Source organism: Geotrypetes seraphini, chromosome 12 (assembly GCF_902459505.1).
Source record: "Geotrypetes seraphini chromosome 12, aGeoSer1.1, whole genome shotgun sequence".
In the NCBI taxonomy this organism is placed as follows: Eukaryota; Metazoa; Chordata; class Amphibia; order Gymnophiona; family Dermophiidae; genus Geotrypetes; species Geotrypetes seraphini.
Genome location: NC_047095.1, coordinates 20,465,026 through 20,483,517, shown reverse-complemented (window position 1 = coordinate 20,483,517; position 18,492 = coordinate 20,465,026). Strand labels below are relative to the sequence as shown.

At 46.7% G+C, this 18,492-nt stretch overlaps 1 protein-coding gene across 4 annotated transcripts in view; it reads left to right on the top strand.

Moving 5' to 3' along the window:
• Positions 1-18,492, top strand: part of TLCD4 (TLC domain containing 4) — a 92,412-nt gene that overhangs the window by 61,536 nt on the left and 12,384 nt on the right. For all 4 annotated transcript variants that reach the window (XM_033915933.1, XM_033915930.1, XM_033915929.1 and 1 more), the window contains exons 4-6: positions 2,960-3,049; positions 8,909-8,967; positions 9,721-9,815. In XM_033915933.1, the coding sequence (XP_033771824.1) occupies positions 2,960-3,049; positions 8,909-8,967; positions 9,721-9,815 (244 nt within the window). The remainder of the gene's footprint in view (positions 1-2,959; positions 3,050-8,908; positions 8,968-9,720; positions 9,816-18,492) is intronic.

Here is an 18,492-nt window from a genome sequence, read left to right as displayed (position 1 = left end):
ATTTCAAGAGGCGGTGCTAAGTGTAGCTGCATTACTACCGTCTATTACTGTAGCCACAGACCATATGGTGAAGTTTTTTTTGCTACCTCCCATTGCCTCCCCTCCCCATCCATTTGCCTCTTCCCAAACACCCCTAATGCCAACATGGAACCTCGTCGACACACCCGATGACGACTAAACCTCCAGTAGGGGGTCATGGCAGCCATTTTGTTTCCTTGAACCGGACTCTTTTTGTTTAATGGATATTTCATAAGAACATAAGAATAACCCTACTAGGTCAGACCAATGGTCCATCTAGCCCAGTATCCTGTCTTCATGGTGCCCAAGTACCTGACAAAAGGCCAGACAGTAGCAGCCTTCCATGCTGCCGATCCAGGGTATGTTTGATAGAAGAGTATGGCATGTGGGCATATTTAGTCCTCCACCTCCTAGACCTTACCAATCCCCATACTAGTAAGAGAAAGGGGACTTTTTTGTCACTTTGGCATTTCAAAGCTGACTTTCAAAGCGGTGGGCACTGGAGGATTAGGCGTCTTACCCAGGGTCACAAGGAGCAGCACTGGGATTTGATCTTGCAATCTCTGGGTGCAGAGGCAGCAGCTCAACCAGTGAGCCACAGCCACATCATTTGATTCCCCGGATCAATCCTTCACCCCATGCAAGCAATCAACATAGCCCCCTGTATCTTTTACCATTCCCCCCAACCAACAACCACAATACACAGATCCCCTACCATTCACCTTTGCCCACCAACTCTCTGCACTTTACTGACCTGTTCACTAAATGAGACCATCAACCTGCAGCATAAATGTGTCTATAACTTTCATTCTAACTTCACTACATGCCCAGCAGCTGCTAGTCTGATGACAGGATTGATACTTGCTGCATCCTCACTAGTTTCATAGGCCTCTTCAGCACTGCCCCACTTGCAATATGCTCCTTCTCCACGGCACATTCCTCTGACTGCTGATGCAGCAAAGTCATCTCTCCTGCTGCTCTTGTAGTCTCTTACCTGGTCAACAGGTATGCCTTTGCTGCTACTGATGAGTCAAAGGTGCACCATCCCACCTCGCACTGCATCACCAATTTAGCGGGATAGACCAATCAAAACCATGTCTCTTCACCTCCCCAAATGTTGCCTGCCAACAAACAGTCTCAAGGCTATAATCTAGAAAGGTGGTTATAATCAAAGCAGTTTACATATTATATACAGGCATTTATTTTGTACCTGAGTCACAAGGAGCTGTAGTGTTTGTTTGTTTATTGATCACTTGATATCCTGCTAATGCAATAGATCTTAGCGGCTTACTATTTATACATAAATGTGAAGAAAAGAACGCCAAAAAACAAAAGTAAAGATTACACCCAAACGAGTAACTAATCACACAATATTACATTAGTGACTTTTATTCCACCATTACCTTGAGGTTCAAGGCGGATTACATTAGAGGTTATCTGGACAATTCCAGATATTTAAAAATGTGCCTGCTCTTCTATTGTTACTCCCAAAGGAAGTTAAAAACCATTTAAAAAAATATGTTTTCAAAAAAAGATTTTAACTTTAAAAACAATTGTTCTGCTTGAATAAAAGATGGAAAATGATTCCATAAGAAAAGAGAAATGAAAAAGTAGGCTGGTTTTCGAGTGGATTCATAATGGGCAAATTTGGGAGTCTTTTAGAGTCAAGTGACCTCTAGTGGGAATCAAGCCCAGTTTCCCTGGTTCTCAACTACTGTATTAACCATTAGACTCCTCCTCCACTTTCATCAGTTTCATTTTAATAAACCAGTTGTTGCTTCCCCCTTACTCGCCTCAAAAAATCCACTTCTGGGCCTGATAAGGAGCGGCCTAGTAGCAGAGCTGATCGAATCCCAGCACTGCTCCTTGTGACTCTGGGCAAGTCACTTAATCCTCCATTGCCCCAGGCACAAAATAAGTAGCTGTACATACCACTTTGAATGTGTAACCACAAAAAACAGTATACAAGTCCCATTCCCATAATGATGCATTTTCACAATAAGAGGTTGTGTGTGAGCCTGTACTCCATGGCCTACTTCCTCCATTCAGTGTGCCTGCTCCTCCAGCAAATACTTCCTGCTGTAGGCCCAGCATGTCCTTTATCCAGTTGTTCACCAAAGTACAGGCATCTGCTCCCTCAACCCAATCATTTGAAGATTGCACTGCTGAGACCTGTCTTCCACATTAGAGAATGACAAGGGGACAAATTTTTCCCCGTCCCCACAGGAACGCATTTTCCCGTTCCATCCTGGTGCGTTCTTTTCCTGTCCCTGCCCCATTCTTGCAAGATCTGTCCTCAACTGCACAAGCCTCAAATATTTTAAAATCATAAGTGTTCGAGGACTGTGCGGTTAAGGCAGAGCTTACAGGAATGGGGGGCAGTGACAAAACTTGCGGGGACGGGGCAGGGAAATTGAGGTCCTGTGAGAACGGGGACAAATTTGTCCCCGTGTCATTCTCTATTCCACATCTATCAACTTCTGCACCAGCCTCAACCTCTTAATGACACTGTCCATCTTCTCACATGACACAGGTGTGTAGTGTTTTCCAGATTTACTCTCCCATTTCACATCCATCCATTCACTCAACACTCACTTCTTACACACACATTCTCTCTTGGATCCTGGTCAGTCTGCTAAGCACATGAAATATTATTGCAAAGATATTTTATACTCAATGGGATAATACTTTTACATTTTGGGGGAGAAGCAATTTGGAAGAGAATTTGTGTTTTGTTAGGGATAGTTCTGAGCATATTTTATAAAAGAACATAGGAGCTTATAGATATAACATCTGTGACCTTGTATGAAATTATCCTTTATAAACATCTGTTGCACAGAAACTATATTTCAGAACTTTGGATAATGCACAACATGTAATAAATTCATTGGTTATAATTACACTATAATTGTACCTTGCATTAAATGTTCTTGTTTTTCAGGATTGTGTCTACTTTTCATGCGTGGTTGGTTGGGTGCTTTTGTTTATACATTTTATGGTTCGATGATGCTGTAAATGCGGACCCCGTCTGGTAAGACACGTCTTGTAAATGCCTTTATAGCAGAGACTTTTTCTCTGCTTTTATCAATATCACCTTTAATCTTCAAACATATGTTGGATACATTTTTTTTTCTTGTTGACTAATTCTATTTCCATTTTTGCCTTTTTGAAAATGTCCTTGAAATTATTTAGCTCTTAACATTTAGGGCTCCTTTTACGAAGGTGTGCTAGCGTTTTTAGTGCACGCACTGGATTAGCGCATGTTATAGTGTGCGCTAGCTGAAAAACTACCGCCTGCTCAAGAGGAGGTGGTAGCAGCTAGCGCACGGGGTATTTTAGCACGCGCTATTCCATGCGTTAAGGCCCTAACGTGCCTTTGTAAAAGGAGCCCTTAGTATAAATATGTGCATTTTTCTGAATTACTATTTGTGCAAACTTAACTCAGGCTGGTTTAAAGCAAACACTTCTTGCATTGCCCCTTGCCAGGGTTTGTCATTTTCAGGATGGTGCGTGTTGCTTTGTATGAATGAGAACCCTTCAGGCCATATATCAGTGATGTTGCTAATAGGATTTTTTGGAAACCTAACCTCTTGTTCTTCTTGTTAATACTATTATCCAGTGATGTAAATGAGTTGGTAAAATATGGATTATAATCCAGTGATGCTCATGCACTTTTAAGTCTGTATTTTCACTAGGCGATTTATTAACAGCACAGCCTCCTAAGCTAGGATTAGCAGTTTATGTATTTATAATGGTCAGCTTTTACAAAGCTGTGCTGCCAAGCAAAACACACTAAATGCCGAGCCACCCATAGGAATAGAACAGGTGGTTTGGTATTTAGTGTGCACTGCTCGACAGCACAGCTTTGTAAAATTAGATTGGATTTATTAACTTAGGCCCTCTTTTACTAAGGTTTCTACCATGGCCCAGAGCGCTAAATGCTCCAAAACTCATAGGAATTCTCTGAGCGTTGGATCATTCAGCACTCCAGGCTGTGGTGGAAACCTCTACCGCTGCTTAGTAAAAGAGGACCTTAATATACTGCTTGTTTATGTTTAATGGAAGCTTCTATACTGCTACTAATGACTGAGGAGTCAATTCAGAGCAGTTTGCATGAGCTTCAGTTATAGTGTTATCAATGTATTAAGCGGTTTACAACATTACTAAATAAGACATGAATTTACAATACATCAATCCTTCAAACAATAAACATGTTATATGTTCATGAGATTATTTATTATTTATGAACCAATGCAGATAGAAGTGACATAGTAACATAATAGATGACGGCAGATAAAGACCCGAATGGTCCATCCAGTCTGCCCAACCTGATTCAATTTAAATTTTTTTTATTTTTTTCTTAGCTATTTCTGGGCAAGAATCCAAAGCTTTACCCGCTACTGTGCTTGGGTTCCAACTGCCAAAATCTCTGTTAAGACTTACTCCAGCCCATCTACACCCTCCCAGCCATTGAAGCCCTCCCCTGCCCATCCTCCACCAAACGGCCATACACAGACACAGACCGTGCAAATCTGCCCAGTAACTGGCCTGAATGAAGTGCTGCATTGAGTGCTGAATGGAGTGCTGAATGGAGGTTTTTTTTGCCTTCCTCTGGTTTTAGATTATATTAAGATTATTAAGCACAATTATTAAATTGTTTATGTATTTTTTTGCTTAGTTGAATTCTCTTGTATTATTTATTTCCCAAATAAGGCTGCCAGAAAAAATCCACATGGAGTGCTATTCTTTAAACAGATCTCTGAGTTTTGTGCCAGATTCTGTATAGGATGCCTACATTAGGCGCCTAATCAAGGACACCTAGTGATGCCTAACTTCGGAATCTGCATGCAAACCTTTTTAAAATTGGTGTGGTAATCGACCGCGCCAGTTTTCAGCCAATCCCCCCCCCCACCCCAAATTTAAATTACCAATTAAGTGTTCTGCGTGGAACTCTTAGGACACCTAGCGACGTCTAAGTTGAGGTGCCTAGCAATGCTTAATGATGCCTATCTGAAAAGTAGGCATGGTAAACTTAGGGTCGCTAGGCATGCGAGAGAGGTGCCAGTACATTAGGCAAGATAAAACCTGGCCTAATGTACCAGTTCTATCTCTACAGCACCTAGCAACATCTACCGTATTTTCACGCATATAACGTGCGCGTTATACGTGTTTTTACAAACCCTTGCATACCCTTGCGCGGTATACGCGTGAGCGCGTTGTACAAAATTTTTTTTACATAGTTCCCCCCCCCCACGTCCGATTCACCCCCCGCAGGACCACTCGCATGCACCCGCACCCCCACCCCGAAGGACCGCCGACTCTCCGACACGATCGGGGCAAGAGGGAGCTCAAGCCCTCTTGCCCCCCCGACTCCCCGACATGATCGGGGCAAAAAGGAGCCCAAGTCCTCTTGCCCCGCCGATTCCCCAACTCCCCGACAATATCGGGCCAGGAGGGAGCCCTAGTCCTCCTGGCCCTGGCGAACCCCCCCCACTAGTTTTTCGGGCCAGGAGGGAGCCCAAACCCTCCTGGCCACGGCGACCCCCTAACCCCACCCCGCACTACATTACGGGCAGGAGGGATCCCAGGCCCTCCTGCCCTCGACGCAAACCCCCCTCCCCCCACCGACCGCCCCTCCCCCCCCCAAGAACCTCCGACCGCCCCCCCCAGCCGACCCGCGACCCCCCTGGCCAACCCCCACGACCCCCCCACCCCCCTTCCCCGTACCTTTCTGTAGTTGGCCAGACAGACGGGAGCCAAACCCGCCTGTCCGGCAGGCAGCCAACGACGGAATGAGGCCGGATTGGCCCATCCATCCCAAAGCTCCGCCTACTGGTGGGGCCTAAGGTGCCTGGGCCCATCAGAATAGGCCCGGGAGCCTTAGGTCCCACCTGGGGGCGGGGCCTGAGGCACATGGGCGCAACCCGACCATGTGCCCAAGGCCCTGCCCCCAGGAAGGACCTAAGGCTCCCGGGCCTATTCTGATTGGCCCAGGCGCCTTAGGCCCCACCAGTAGGCGGAGCTTTGGGACGGATGGGCCAATCCAGCCTCATTCCATTGTTGGCTGCCTGCCGGAAAGGCGGGTTTGGCTCCCGTCTGTCCGGCCAACTACAGAAAGGTACGGGGAAGGGGGGTGGGGGTGTCGTGGGGGTCGGCTGGGGGGGCGGTCGGAGGTTCTTGGGGGGGCGGTCGTTGGGGGGAGGGGGGTTTGCGTCGAGGGCAGGAGGGCCTGGGATCCCTCCTGCCCGTAATGTAGTGCGGGGTGGGGGTAGGGGGTCGCCGTGGCCAGGAGGATTTGGGCTCCCTCCTGGCCCGAACAACTAGGGGGGGGTCGCCAGGGCCAGGAGGACTTGGGCTCCCTCCTGGCCCGATATTGTCGGGGAGTCGGCGGGGCAAGAGGGCTTGGGCTCCCTCTTGCCCCGATCGTGTCGGGGGTGCCGCGGTTGGCTGGGGCAAGAGGGCTTGAGCTCCCTCTTGCCCCGATCGTGTCGGGGAGTCGGCGGGGCAAGAGGGGAAGCAGCAGGACACCGGTAGGAGCTTCTACATGATGGGGGGGGGCGGGAGGCTGTGGGGGTGCGAGCGGTCCTTCAGGGGGGGGGTGCGTGCGAGCGGTCCTTCGGGGTGGGGGGGCGAGCGGTCCTGCGGGGGGGGGATGAATCGGACGTCGGGGGGGGGCATCAGGCTTTCAGGGTGGGGACAGGACTTCAAGGGGGAGAGGAGAGTTGGGGCGGGCGAAAGAAGAGTCGGGGTGGCCAGAGGAGAGTCGGGGCGGGCGACTGGAGAGTCGGGCAGCATGCGCGGTATACGGGTGTGTGCGGTATACAAAAATTTCTGTACATAAATTTGTGTTTTCCGCGTGCTATACCTGTGTGCGCGTTTTACACGGGTGCGCGTTACCTACGTGAAAATACAGTAAGTCTGTTGAGGTGCCACAAAGCGTGATTCTATAAGTGGCGCCTAGTGATTGATTGACAACCGCACGGAGCAACGATGTTTATAGAATTTGGCCCTTGGAACCAATTTCCATACCAGATTTTGGGCGTGAGGATTTACACCGACTGAAACTTGGTGAAAGTTAGGCACGAATCCCTGGTATTTACAGTCGACTCCGCTTAAGTGCATGCCCTTCAGACCGGGTCGCCAGGTGTGCTTAAATGGAGCGTGTGCTTAATAGGAATGGGGGGAGGGGAGGGGGAGGCTATAGTTAAGCCGGCCCAGTTTAAATATCAAGTTTTCAAGTTTATTAGGTTTTTATATACCACCTATCAAGGTTATCGAAGCGGTTTTACAACCAGGTACTCAAGTATTTTCCCTTATCTGCCCCGGTGGACTCGCAATCTATCTAACATACCTGAGGCTAAGGAGGACTGAGTGACTTGCCCAGGATCACAAGGAGCAGCGCAGGGTTTGAACCCACAATCCCAGGGTGCTGAGGCTGTAGCTCCATCCACTGCGCCACACACTCCTCAATAAATATGGCGCATGGGCTGCTGGAGCTTAAAGTACAGGAAAGCTATGCCCTACAGCTTGAGTGGAAGCGGAGTACTCACTTTCCCAGCTGTCCCAACGCTTAAGCTGCTGTGTGAAGCCTAGCCATTCCCAGTCAGAACGTGATTGCGTTTAACTGGAGTGAACATAACGTTAAAGATTAGAGGTTGGACCTATAACATCAGTGAGCGTGGATTGTGTGCTTATCCGAATTGACTTTAATGTTAAAAAAAACGGTACCGTGGTGGTAGGGTGCGGATAATCGAAGCGTACGCTTAACCGATGTGTACTTAGGTGGAGTCGACTGTTGTAATACTGCATGCATTTTTAATGAATGCCTATGCTCATCCCATGACCACACCCTTTGTAAGTTGTACACTAAAAAAACCTTGTGCACAGATCTTTAAAGAATGCATGCGTAATCCAAATTGTTGCCAATTAATTCCAATAATTGATTGCTGGTGCCCAATTATTGGTGCTAATTAGCTCATTAGCTAATTTAGTTATGCACATTTCTCAGAAATGCGTGCAATTTTGCATGTGTAAATATGTGTGCCATTTATAGAATCCAGGGAAATACGTAAACCACTTTGTAACCACAGAAATCTCAGCCCTCTTCCTTTTTTCCCTTTCCTTTCACATATACACATAAATACTAATATTTCAGTTAGTATTCTATAAATTGGCACATAAATACAGTGTCATATACTTTGAAGAAGGATGGAGGGTGGGTGTATAATTACACATGCAAATCATAGACTTAGTTAGTAATTTAGGCCTAAACATTTACCCCAGCTCTGATATAAAGGATTCAGCTTAAACTATTCATGTGTATTTGTCCTGATATTTGCCCAGGCGTCTAAGGCCCCTCCTATATGAACCAATCAGAGCCTTAGGCCCTTTCCCGGTGCATCTCAGGATGCACCGGGAAAGCCCGCCATTTTGAAGATGTGTGTCTGCCGACCGAAAGGAGTAGGCAACCCTCTGACCGGTCTTTGTCGGAAAGGTACGGGATGCAGTGCTAGAAATAAAAAGGTAAAAAAGTGCCGGATCCCACCATGTGGGATGAAATTCTGGATAGGCCCCATGGGCCATACCATAGGTCTTGGAGGGCCGCTACCGGCTAGCGGACCTTGCAGTGAAGACTACTGCATTAGAGGGAGAAGGAAAGAAAGACATAACAGGTGCTCTGTATGGCAATGCACTGAGGCATTAAGCTGGCATGTATCACTGGATTATAATGGTAACTGACATATATTTATGATTCTTTGTAATTTGTTTTCTGCATTTTATAATATCTGCACTATGCATGCGATTGAGCTGAAAAAAATATCACACTATCTGTTCTTGTTACAATTTTATACTACTGATTAAAATGAATTTCTTTCTGTATATGTTACAGGGGTGATCCTTTTTTGGTAAAAGTTAATGTGGCCATAACCTCAGGCTACCTTATTTCAGGTAATTATGCATTGCATTTTTCTAATACTTGCAAAATAACTTCTATTCTTAGGACAGTAATATGCCAATAATATGAACATAAGCCCATCTTTTTCTGGTTTCATTGTCTGATGTAGCTCATATCCATTCTTTCTCCCCAGGGGTTGTTTGCATTTCTGAGCAACCTATCTTGCATTTTCCATTTAGCTTCTTCAATAGCTCTGATAGTACTTTTACAGCTACACTGGCTGCCATCATGCCTTCCCCCAGAAGCCCAAGGAAAAGTGTCCTTGTAGGTGCCTGTGCATCATTCTTCTCCTAATTTGCAGTTCCTGGAAAGGGAGACATTTTGAAAAGTTGCATTGTGAATGAGCTAAAGGGTAGAAAAAAATCATCAACAATAAATTTAGCAGCATTGTCAAAAAATAATTCCTTTAAAATGCACGCGTAGCTCAGATATCTATAAAAAACAATATTTCATTTAGCTATAGTGTGGATTTGGGCGTTTTAGGGCTCCTTTTACAAAGGTGTGCTAGGGCCTTAACGTGCACAATAGCGCGCATTAAATTCCCGAGCACGCTAGCTGCTACCGCCTCCTTTCAGCAGGCAGTAGATTTTCAGCTACCGCACGCTATAGCACGTGGTAATTTTGTGCATGCGCTATAAACCCTAGTGCACCTTCGTAAAAGGAGCCCCTAGTGTAGCTTGGTCAGAAAATGTTTCCATCTTGGTTAGCTAGCTTTGTAACTGAATTTTTTTTTTTTTCTTTTGTAGACTTGTTGATTATTATTTGGTATTGGAAGGCGATTGGTGATAGGTTTTTTGTAACACACCATGTTGCAGCTCTGTATGCCTACTACTATGTACTGGTGAGTGCCATATTTGCAAAAGTGCTACAAACAAGCAAGATGGAAAACAGTGACCAACAGTGAAAATCTTGTCTGTGAACTGAGAGAGTCTGGTTTCTCTAGGCTTTATATTTAGGTTTAATTAGCAGATAGGTGTTCCCTGAAACCACATTATTTATTATAAAAAGAATCATGAGGAGACACTTCTTTTCAAGCAGGGACTTATAAATTTATAGTGTTTTCTAGTTTGAGTGTGTGTGTGTGTAAAATAGAATTCACAAAATGTGTTTCTCTTCTTTTTTTTTTTCTAGCAGTTTTCTCGTGTTCCTTTATCAAAAGGAGAACCAGGGCTAGGATCTGACCCCAGGATTCTTCATTCACAACTACTAGGGTCATTTTCCCCATTTTATGTACTCCCATGACATATAGCCTGCTCGTTGCAGTGATGGGTCTTGGGCAAGGGCCATGCACCAGGGCTCCTTCTGAAGTGCTATAATCCTGGATCATGAATCCAACCAATGTGTGGCCTTTCTTGGAGAAAGTCCACAAGTTCATTCCCAAGGAGGCTGTGAATGCTGTCTCTTCAACAGTGCTTATCAATCTTTTTTTTTTTTTTTTTGTGGCTTCAGAATCATGGCTAAATAAAACTGTGTGACCCTCCACAGAGGTGCAGAATAATTTTGCAGCTATGAAGAACCCACCGAGGTCACAACCCCAAATGCAGGTCCTGTGACCCCCATTTGATGTCCTGACGCACAGTTTGGGAAGCTCTGCTTCATCCCCAGCCATCTGTGGGAGTAGGAGACCCAATAGGAGGATCCAGCTGAAGATCTTCTGCTTGGCAATGCACAGTACTTTCCATGTGAGCCACCATATATCTTACCATATCTACCAAAAAAAATAAAAATAGTCCTGCTCATAATGTCCCATAAAAACTATTTATTTCATAGCCATAATCGAACAGGAAAAACATCTAGATTGGCTGTGAAATGTTACATTTTTTGCATTAAGAACGTCCAAAATGAATAGCCTTTTTCCAAAGTTAGATGTCTAACTTTTGAACAACAAAAAACAGGACCATGAATGTCCGTTTGGCATCACTTTCAAAAATATGACCACATAGATGTCCATGCAGAACAGGAGTGGTCTAGTGGTTAAGACTATAAAGTAAGGGTAACAGGTTCAAATCCTGCTATAACTTTTTCTCTGAGGACATGCAGGTATAATATTCTCACATGTAGGTGACATCTTCCACAGAACTTGGTATGGACACTATCAAGTGCATTGTCACTTTAAATCTTTAGGTAGTGCCCATACCACACATGCGCCAGTGCCTTCCCATCCAGCGTCGGCTCTCAGGACCATCAGTTCTTTGTTTTCTGCAGAACTGAGAAGCTGCGTCATCAGTTTTCTCATCAGCGTGTCAAACTTTTACTGTTCTTTTGTGCATTCCTGTACTTATTTTTCATTGATTTCCTCATAATTTGTTCTTGTATCCTGTTCCAGTATTTTCCCTGACTTTGATTCATTTTTATCAACTTTTTGGTTTGTTGCCTTCAAGCCACTCTGAACCCCTTTTTCCTCCCGGGAGTGTTGACTGTTTTTAGCATCCAAGTTACTCAAGCTCCCTGGGCCATTGAGCTCTTGACTTAATGTCGGACATTTTCCCGTCCGTGTCAAAGAAGATTTGGTGTGGCTTTAAGAAATGTTCTCAATGTAATTGGATCATTTCAGGCTCTGATCCATATAATTGGTGTGTCCAGTGTCTGTGGTCCTGAACATCAGGACATTCACGGTGACCTCTGCTCCTGCATGCAAAAGAGGTTACTTAAAGCCTGAAAATGTCAGTTTGAAAAACTTTTCAGTACTGCGTCAACATTGGCATCAAGTATGGCAGGGGACTCGGAACCTGACATTCAACCTCTTATGACGCAGGCATCAACATCGGCACTGAGTGCATTGACATTGCATCCAGAACGTTGGGTATCATTCTCTTTACAGAGGCAGGACTCTACATCATCTTCATCTATGCCTTGAGCATCAAGGAATATGGCATGTAATAAAGCTAAGAAGCACATCCATTCTTCACCCTCTAGGCATGACACTGTACCCGCCCAAGAATCTCTGATCTGGAAACTTTGGTTCAAGAATGCTTTTCGAATGTTTCTTGTAAGGGAGATGACCTGCTGGGGATAAAATGGAAGAGTATGCAGAGACGTTCAAAAAAACATACAGATACTATGATGACTTTATCTAAGCCACAAACCTCTTATTCTTTTTCATCATCTAGAAGATATTCTGCCTCATCCAAACATTCTAGAGAGCATTGCCAGCATTCTCCTGCCTCTTCATCCCAATTTCCCCATCAGAGGCAGATTACTTCCATTAACACTGGACTCATCACAACAGATCAGTGGATGCTTCAAGTTGTCATTCAAGGCTGTGCCCTGTGCTTGATCAGAAAACCTCCAAATCACCCCCCAAAAGAATCTCTTTTCAATCCCCCCCCAGAAGATCCTTCTTCACCAAGAACTTTCAGCCCTACTCCAGGTAAACACAATAGAACCTGCTCCTCTGCAGGAGAGAGGCCAGAGGGTCTATTCATTTCCTACTACCAAAATAGATCCTATTCTAGACCTCTGAGGCCTAAACAAATACTTGCTGAAGGAGAAGTTTTGCATGGTCTCTCTGGGAATCCTTTTACCTCTACTGGAAAAAGGTGATTGATTTTACTTTCTAGATCTCAAAGAAGCCTATACTCTCATATCCATTCTACATGCTTACAGAAATTATCTTCACTTTCGTATTGGAGCTTGACTTTTCCAGTACAAAATCTTGCCTTTCAGACTGGCTTCAACTCCTCATGTCTTTATGAAAGGCAGTGGTAGCAGTGGCAGCTCTTTGTACATTGGGGTTTCCCGTATTTCCCTACTTGGATGACTGATTGATAAGGTTCATTGCAAACAACTCAGTATGCCATCAGTTCAACAGTTAGTCTCCTGGAGCTGCTTGGGTTTGCCATCAACTACCAAAAGTCACATCTACACTCTTCTCAGGCCCTGAAGGTCAAAGGAGCTCTATAGGATACTACACAGGGCCAAGCTTTTCTACCAAGTCAACAATCTTATTCACCTGCAGTCTCCACCCTTTAAACACACTTCTGCACATCAGATATTTTGTCTTTTCGGTCACATTGCTTCAATGGTACACCACTCCATTTACACGTCTCCACCTCAGAGTCCCACAGTGGATCCTGTAAACCCAATGGTCTCAAGCCACAGTACATCTACCTGCTCTAATCCAAGACACCTTGGACTTCTGTTACTCTCAACAAAGGTGGATGGCTCTTCACAATCTCACTTGAGGTATTCCCTTCCAGCTCCCCACCATCAAAAGCTTCAAAAACAGATGCCTTGCTGTTAGGATGGGTTGCTCATTTGGACAGCCTCTACACTCAAGGAGTATGGTATCAACATGAACAAACTTTCCATATCAATCTTCTAGAACTTTGAGCAATAGGCAATGCTCTCAGAACATTCCAGAGCTGTCTCCTCCACAAGTAGTCATTGTCCTTACAGACAATCAAGTTACCATATTCTATCTGAACAAACAAGGAGGCACAGGATCTCACCCCTTTTGCATGAAAGCAATCAAGATTTGGAATTGGGCAACTGCTTGTGGCATACTTCTCAAACCAGTTTATATAGCGGGGCAGCAGAATGTCTTGGCAGACAAACTGAGCAGATTGTTGCAGTTGTCTGGGTCTCGCCGCATCTGGGTAGGTAGAACTGACATTTAAACATCATGCTGTGGCTTTCTTCAAGGTGTGCTATGAGGTCTTCAGTTTCTTTTTATATACAGTATAGCAGGTCCTCAAACCTGACTGGGGCTTGAGGTGATTGAGACAGGAAAGTTCATTGGTCATAAATTTGAATTTTGGCAGAAAAAACAGCAGAAGGCTTACTTCTCAAGCCCTAAACCTTCTGGACTACTCAAACCATGAAATCAAACACCAATAACCATTAGAAGAATAATGCTGTGACGGAACAAAAAATGATAGTGCTTTCCTATGTCCAAGGAGTGGCAGATTGCATAGGAAAACTGCTAAAGAATAATAACATCAAGACACCTACAGTGCACCATAGAAACTTGGCGTCCATACTCGTACATGTGAAAGACCGGTTAATTCTGCTCCATCCCCCTGGAATGTACAAATTCCCATGCAGTTGCAGCCAATTGTATATTAGCGAAACCAAACACACTGTAGAGCAGGGGTGCCCTATAGGTTGAACGTGGAGCTTGTAATAGACTCGCTTTGCCTTTGCATTCTGTTCTCCCTGCTTCCCCACCGCCAGGCGCGTACAAGCGCCGGGCCCACAGCCTTCCCCCCCAACGTCAATTCTGACGTCGGAGAGGAAGTTCTGGGCCAACCAATCGCTGCCAAATGGGCCATTAAAAACGACCTCCTCAAAATACTTCTCCTAGTACTCTTCGCTATGACCATTCTGGTCTCTAGAATTAGCTCTGTTATTGTCTACTGTAACCTATTTGTTGTCATGACTAATCTGTTTTCAAACGATTATGAATGTCTACTTGTAACCTGTTCTGAGCTTCTGGGAGAGCAGGATAGAAATCGAAATAAATAAATAGTAAAAGGGGAGGGGTATATTTTTCTATTTTTGTATACCGGTAGTTGTTACTGAGGTGACATTGCATATTTTAAAGTCATCTGCCTTGACCTCTTTGAAAAAAAACCCAAATATAAATGATAATTAACATTTTCTCTGCTTACAGTGTGCTTTGTGGGGTTTTTAAAATTTTACTGTTGGTAGATCATTTTGACTTGGTCATTTTAAAAGTAGCTTGCAAGCCAAAAAAGTGTGGGCACCCCTGCTGTAGAGGAAAAGCAACAAGAGCATAAGAGATACCACACAGATTTGAGGACACAAAAATCTTGGAGAAAGAAGACCCTTGGTGGCTGAGAAGAATCATAGGGGCAATAGAGATAGCAAGACACCCACAATAACTTCAAAGGAGATAAAGGGCTCTCTCTAAACAAAGCATGGCAACCGCTCATCCAAAGAAATTTAGTGCAAAAAGGACTGGGGCTGAGAAAACACTTTCCTCAGAAAATCCTCCTCCCCCCTCCCCAGAATCAGAACTGTCCCGATTTAATTTCCAGCCTCTTTCCTGTCATAATTTAAAGTTGTGACCAACAGACTTTCCTGCCTTAATCACCTCAAGCCCCAGCCAATTAGATTTGAGGATTCACTATATATAAAGACAAAACTGCAGACCTAACAGCATAACCTGAAGAAAGCCACAACATGATGGCTGAAACATTGGTTCTACCTACTCAGATGTGGTGAGACCCAGAAACAGTAACAATCATTACACCAGCTGCAGAAGCCTAATAGATCAAACTGAGTGGAATTCTTCAGCCTCACAAATAGTCTCTCAGCACAACTGTTTTATATCAGATTTTCTTCAAATGGAGAACACCGGACATGGATCTCTTTGCTTCCCCCCCACAACAACAAGCTACCACAATTTTGCTCCAGGCTCTATAACCCCAATCATATTGCATCAGATGCTTTTCTCATTTTTTGTTTTTTTTTGGGGGGGGGGATTGACTCCTGTACATATTCCGTCTTGGTCCCAATTCCCTAAGATACATTGGACCGAATTCAACAAACTCTACAATAAGTACAGCCACGCATCATGTGAACTCAACCACTGCCCGCCATATCTCCTGTCATCAGCGAGCACTAAGTTCCGTACCTTACTCCTACATTGGATACAAACCATGCTCACAGATGGCATTTTCCCGAATCACCTCAGCGAAATCATCATCACCCCAATCTTAAGAGACCCAAAAGGACCAACAGACCTCTCATCCAACTACAGACCAATAGCCTCAATACCTCTATATATCAAACTAACAGAAGGATTACCGTATTTTCGCGGATATAACGCGCACCATTGTAAAACGCGCACAGGGGTATAGCGCGCAGAAATCACGATGATATGTACAAAAACTTTTCTATACCGCGCTCAGGCATATAACGCGCATGCTGCCCGACTCTCCTCTGGCCACCCCGACTCTCCTTTCGCTCTCCCCGACTCTCCTCTGGCCACCCCGACTCTCCTTTCGCCCTCCCCGACTCTCATCTGGTTGCCCCGACTCACCCTGACTTTCGGTGCACTGCCCCGACTCTCCTCTGGTTGCCCCGACTCACCCTGACTTTCGGTGCACTGCCCCGACTCTCCTCTGGTTGCCCCGACTCACCGTTCACCCGCCCTGACTTTCGGTGCACTGCCCCGCCTCTCCGTGCCTGTCCCCCTTGAAGTCCTGTCCCCCCTTGAAGGTCTGCCTGTCCCCCCTTGAAGTCCTGTCCCCCTTGAAGGTCTGCCTGTCCCCCTTGAAGATCTGCCTGTCCCCCCTTGAAGTCCTGTCCCCATCCTGAAAGCCTGATGCCCCCCCTCGACGTCCGATTCTTCTCCCCCCTCGGCAGGACCACTCGCACCCCCACCCCGAAGGACCGCCGACTCCCCGACAATATTGGGCCAGGAGGGAGCCCAAATCCTCCTGGCCACGGCGACCCCCTAACCCCAGCCCGCACTACATTACGGGCAGGAGGGATCCCAGGCCCTCCTGCCCTCGACGCAAACCCCCCACCCCCCCAGCCGACCCGCGACCCCCCTGGCCGACCCCCACGACCCCCCCACCCCCCTTCCCCGTACCTTTGGAAGTTGGCCGGACAGACGGGAGCCAAACCCGCCTGTCCGGCAGGCAGCCAACGAAGGAATGAGGCCGGATTGGCCCATCCGTCCTAAAGCTCCGCCTACTGGTGGGGCCTAAGGCGCGTGGGCCAATCAGAATAGGCCCTGGAGCCTTAGGTCCCACCTGGGGGCGCGGCCTGAGACACATGGTCGGGTTTGGCCCATGTGCCTCAGGCCGCGCCCCCAGGTGGGACCTAAGGCTCCAGGGCCTATTCTGATTGGCCCACGCGCCTTAGGCCCCACCAGTAGGCGGAGCTTTAGGACGGATGGGCCAATCCGGCCTCATTCCTTCGTTGGCTGCCTGCCGGACAGGCGGGTTTGGCTCCCGTCTGTCTGGCCAACTTCCAAAGGTACGGGGAAGGGGGGTGGGGGGGTCGTGGGGGTCGGCCAGGGGGGTTGCGGGTCGGCTGGGGGGGAGGGGGGTTTGCGTCGAGGGCAGGAGGGCCTGGGATCCCTCCTGCCCGTAATGTAGTGCGGGGTGGGGTTAGGGGGTCGCCGTGGCCAGGAGGGTTTGGGCTCCCTTCTGGCCCAACTACACAAAGTACGGGGAAGGCGGGTGGGGGTGTCGTGGGGGTCGGCCAGGGGGGTCGCGGGTCGGCTGGGGGACGGGCGGAGGTTCTTGGGGGGGGCGGTCGTTGGGGGGAGGGGGTTTGCGTCGAGGGCAGGAGGGCCTGGGATCCCTCCTGCCCGTAATGTAGTGCGGGGTGGGGTTAGGGGTCGCCGTGGCCAGGAGGGTTTGGGCTCCCTCCTGGCCCGATATTGTTGGGGAGTCGGCGGTCCTTCGGGGTGAGGGTGCGAGTGGTCCTGCCGGGGGGGGGGATGTATCGGACGTCGGGGAGTCGGCCGGGCAAGAGGGCTTGGGCTCCCTCTTGCTCCGATCGTGGATGCGGGTGCGGGTGGGAGCGCGTGCGAGCGGTCGTTCGGGGTGGGGGTGCGAGCGGTCCTGCTGGGGGGGTGAATCGGGCGTCGGGCGGGGTGGGAACTATGTTTAAAAACTTTTGTATACCGCGCTCAGGCATATAACGCGCGAGGGGTATGCGCGGTACGTAAAATCACGTATAACGCGCGCGTTATATCCGCGAAAATACGGTAGTAGCCAAATTCCTCACCAACTATCTCGAGGACCATAACTTACTCCATCCCACGCAATCCAGCTTCAGAACTAACTTCAGCACAGAGACACTACTAGGCTCCCTTATCGACACAGCAAGACAACACCTCAGCATTGGAAAAAAAATGCTGCTCATACAGTTGGACCTGACGGCGGCATTTGACCTGGTAGACCATAACATCCTACTGCAAATCTTGGACTCAATAGGCATCTCAGATAAAGTATACTCATGGTTTGAAGGTTTCTTAAAATCCAGAACATACAAAGTAAAATCAGACAAAGAAAAATCCAAACCTTGGTCCAACCCCTGCGGCGTTCCACAAGGGTCCCTACTGTCCCCTACTCTCTTCAACCTATATACGGCCTCTCTTTGCGTTTACCTGAACAAACAAGGCCTAGCCTCTTATAGCTATGCTGATGACATCACCATCCTCATTCCTTTCAACCAACCAATGCTCTTAATGTCAGACACACTACACAGAACTCTAGCTACAGTTATGACTTGGATGGAAGACCACAAACTGAAACTCAACCCAGACAAAACTAAATTCATCCTCCTAGAAAATAACAAAATCCCAACCATAACCAACTTAGAAATCAACTCTATCAACTACCCTTTGCAAACCACCCTAAAACTTCTAGGTATGACTATTGACAAAGGCTGCACCATGCAACCACAAATTAACAAAACAATACAGAAATCTTTCGCAGTTATGAGAAACCTTAGACAAGTCCAAAAATTCTTTGAAAAAACACAATTTCAGCTCCTAGTACAATCTCTAATCCTAAGTATCCTAGAGTATT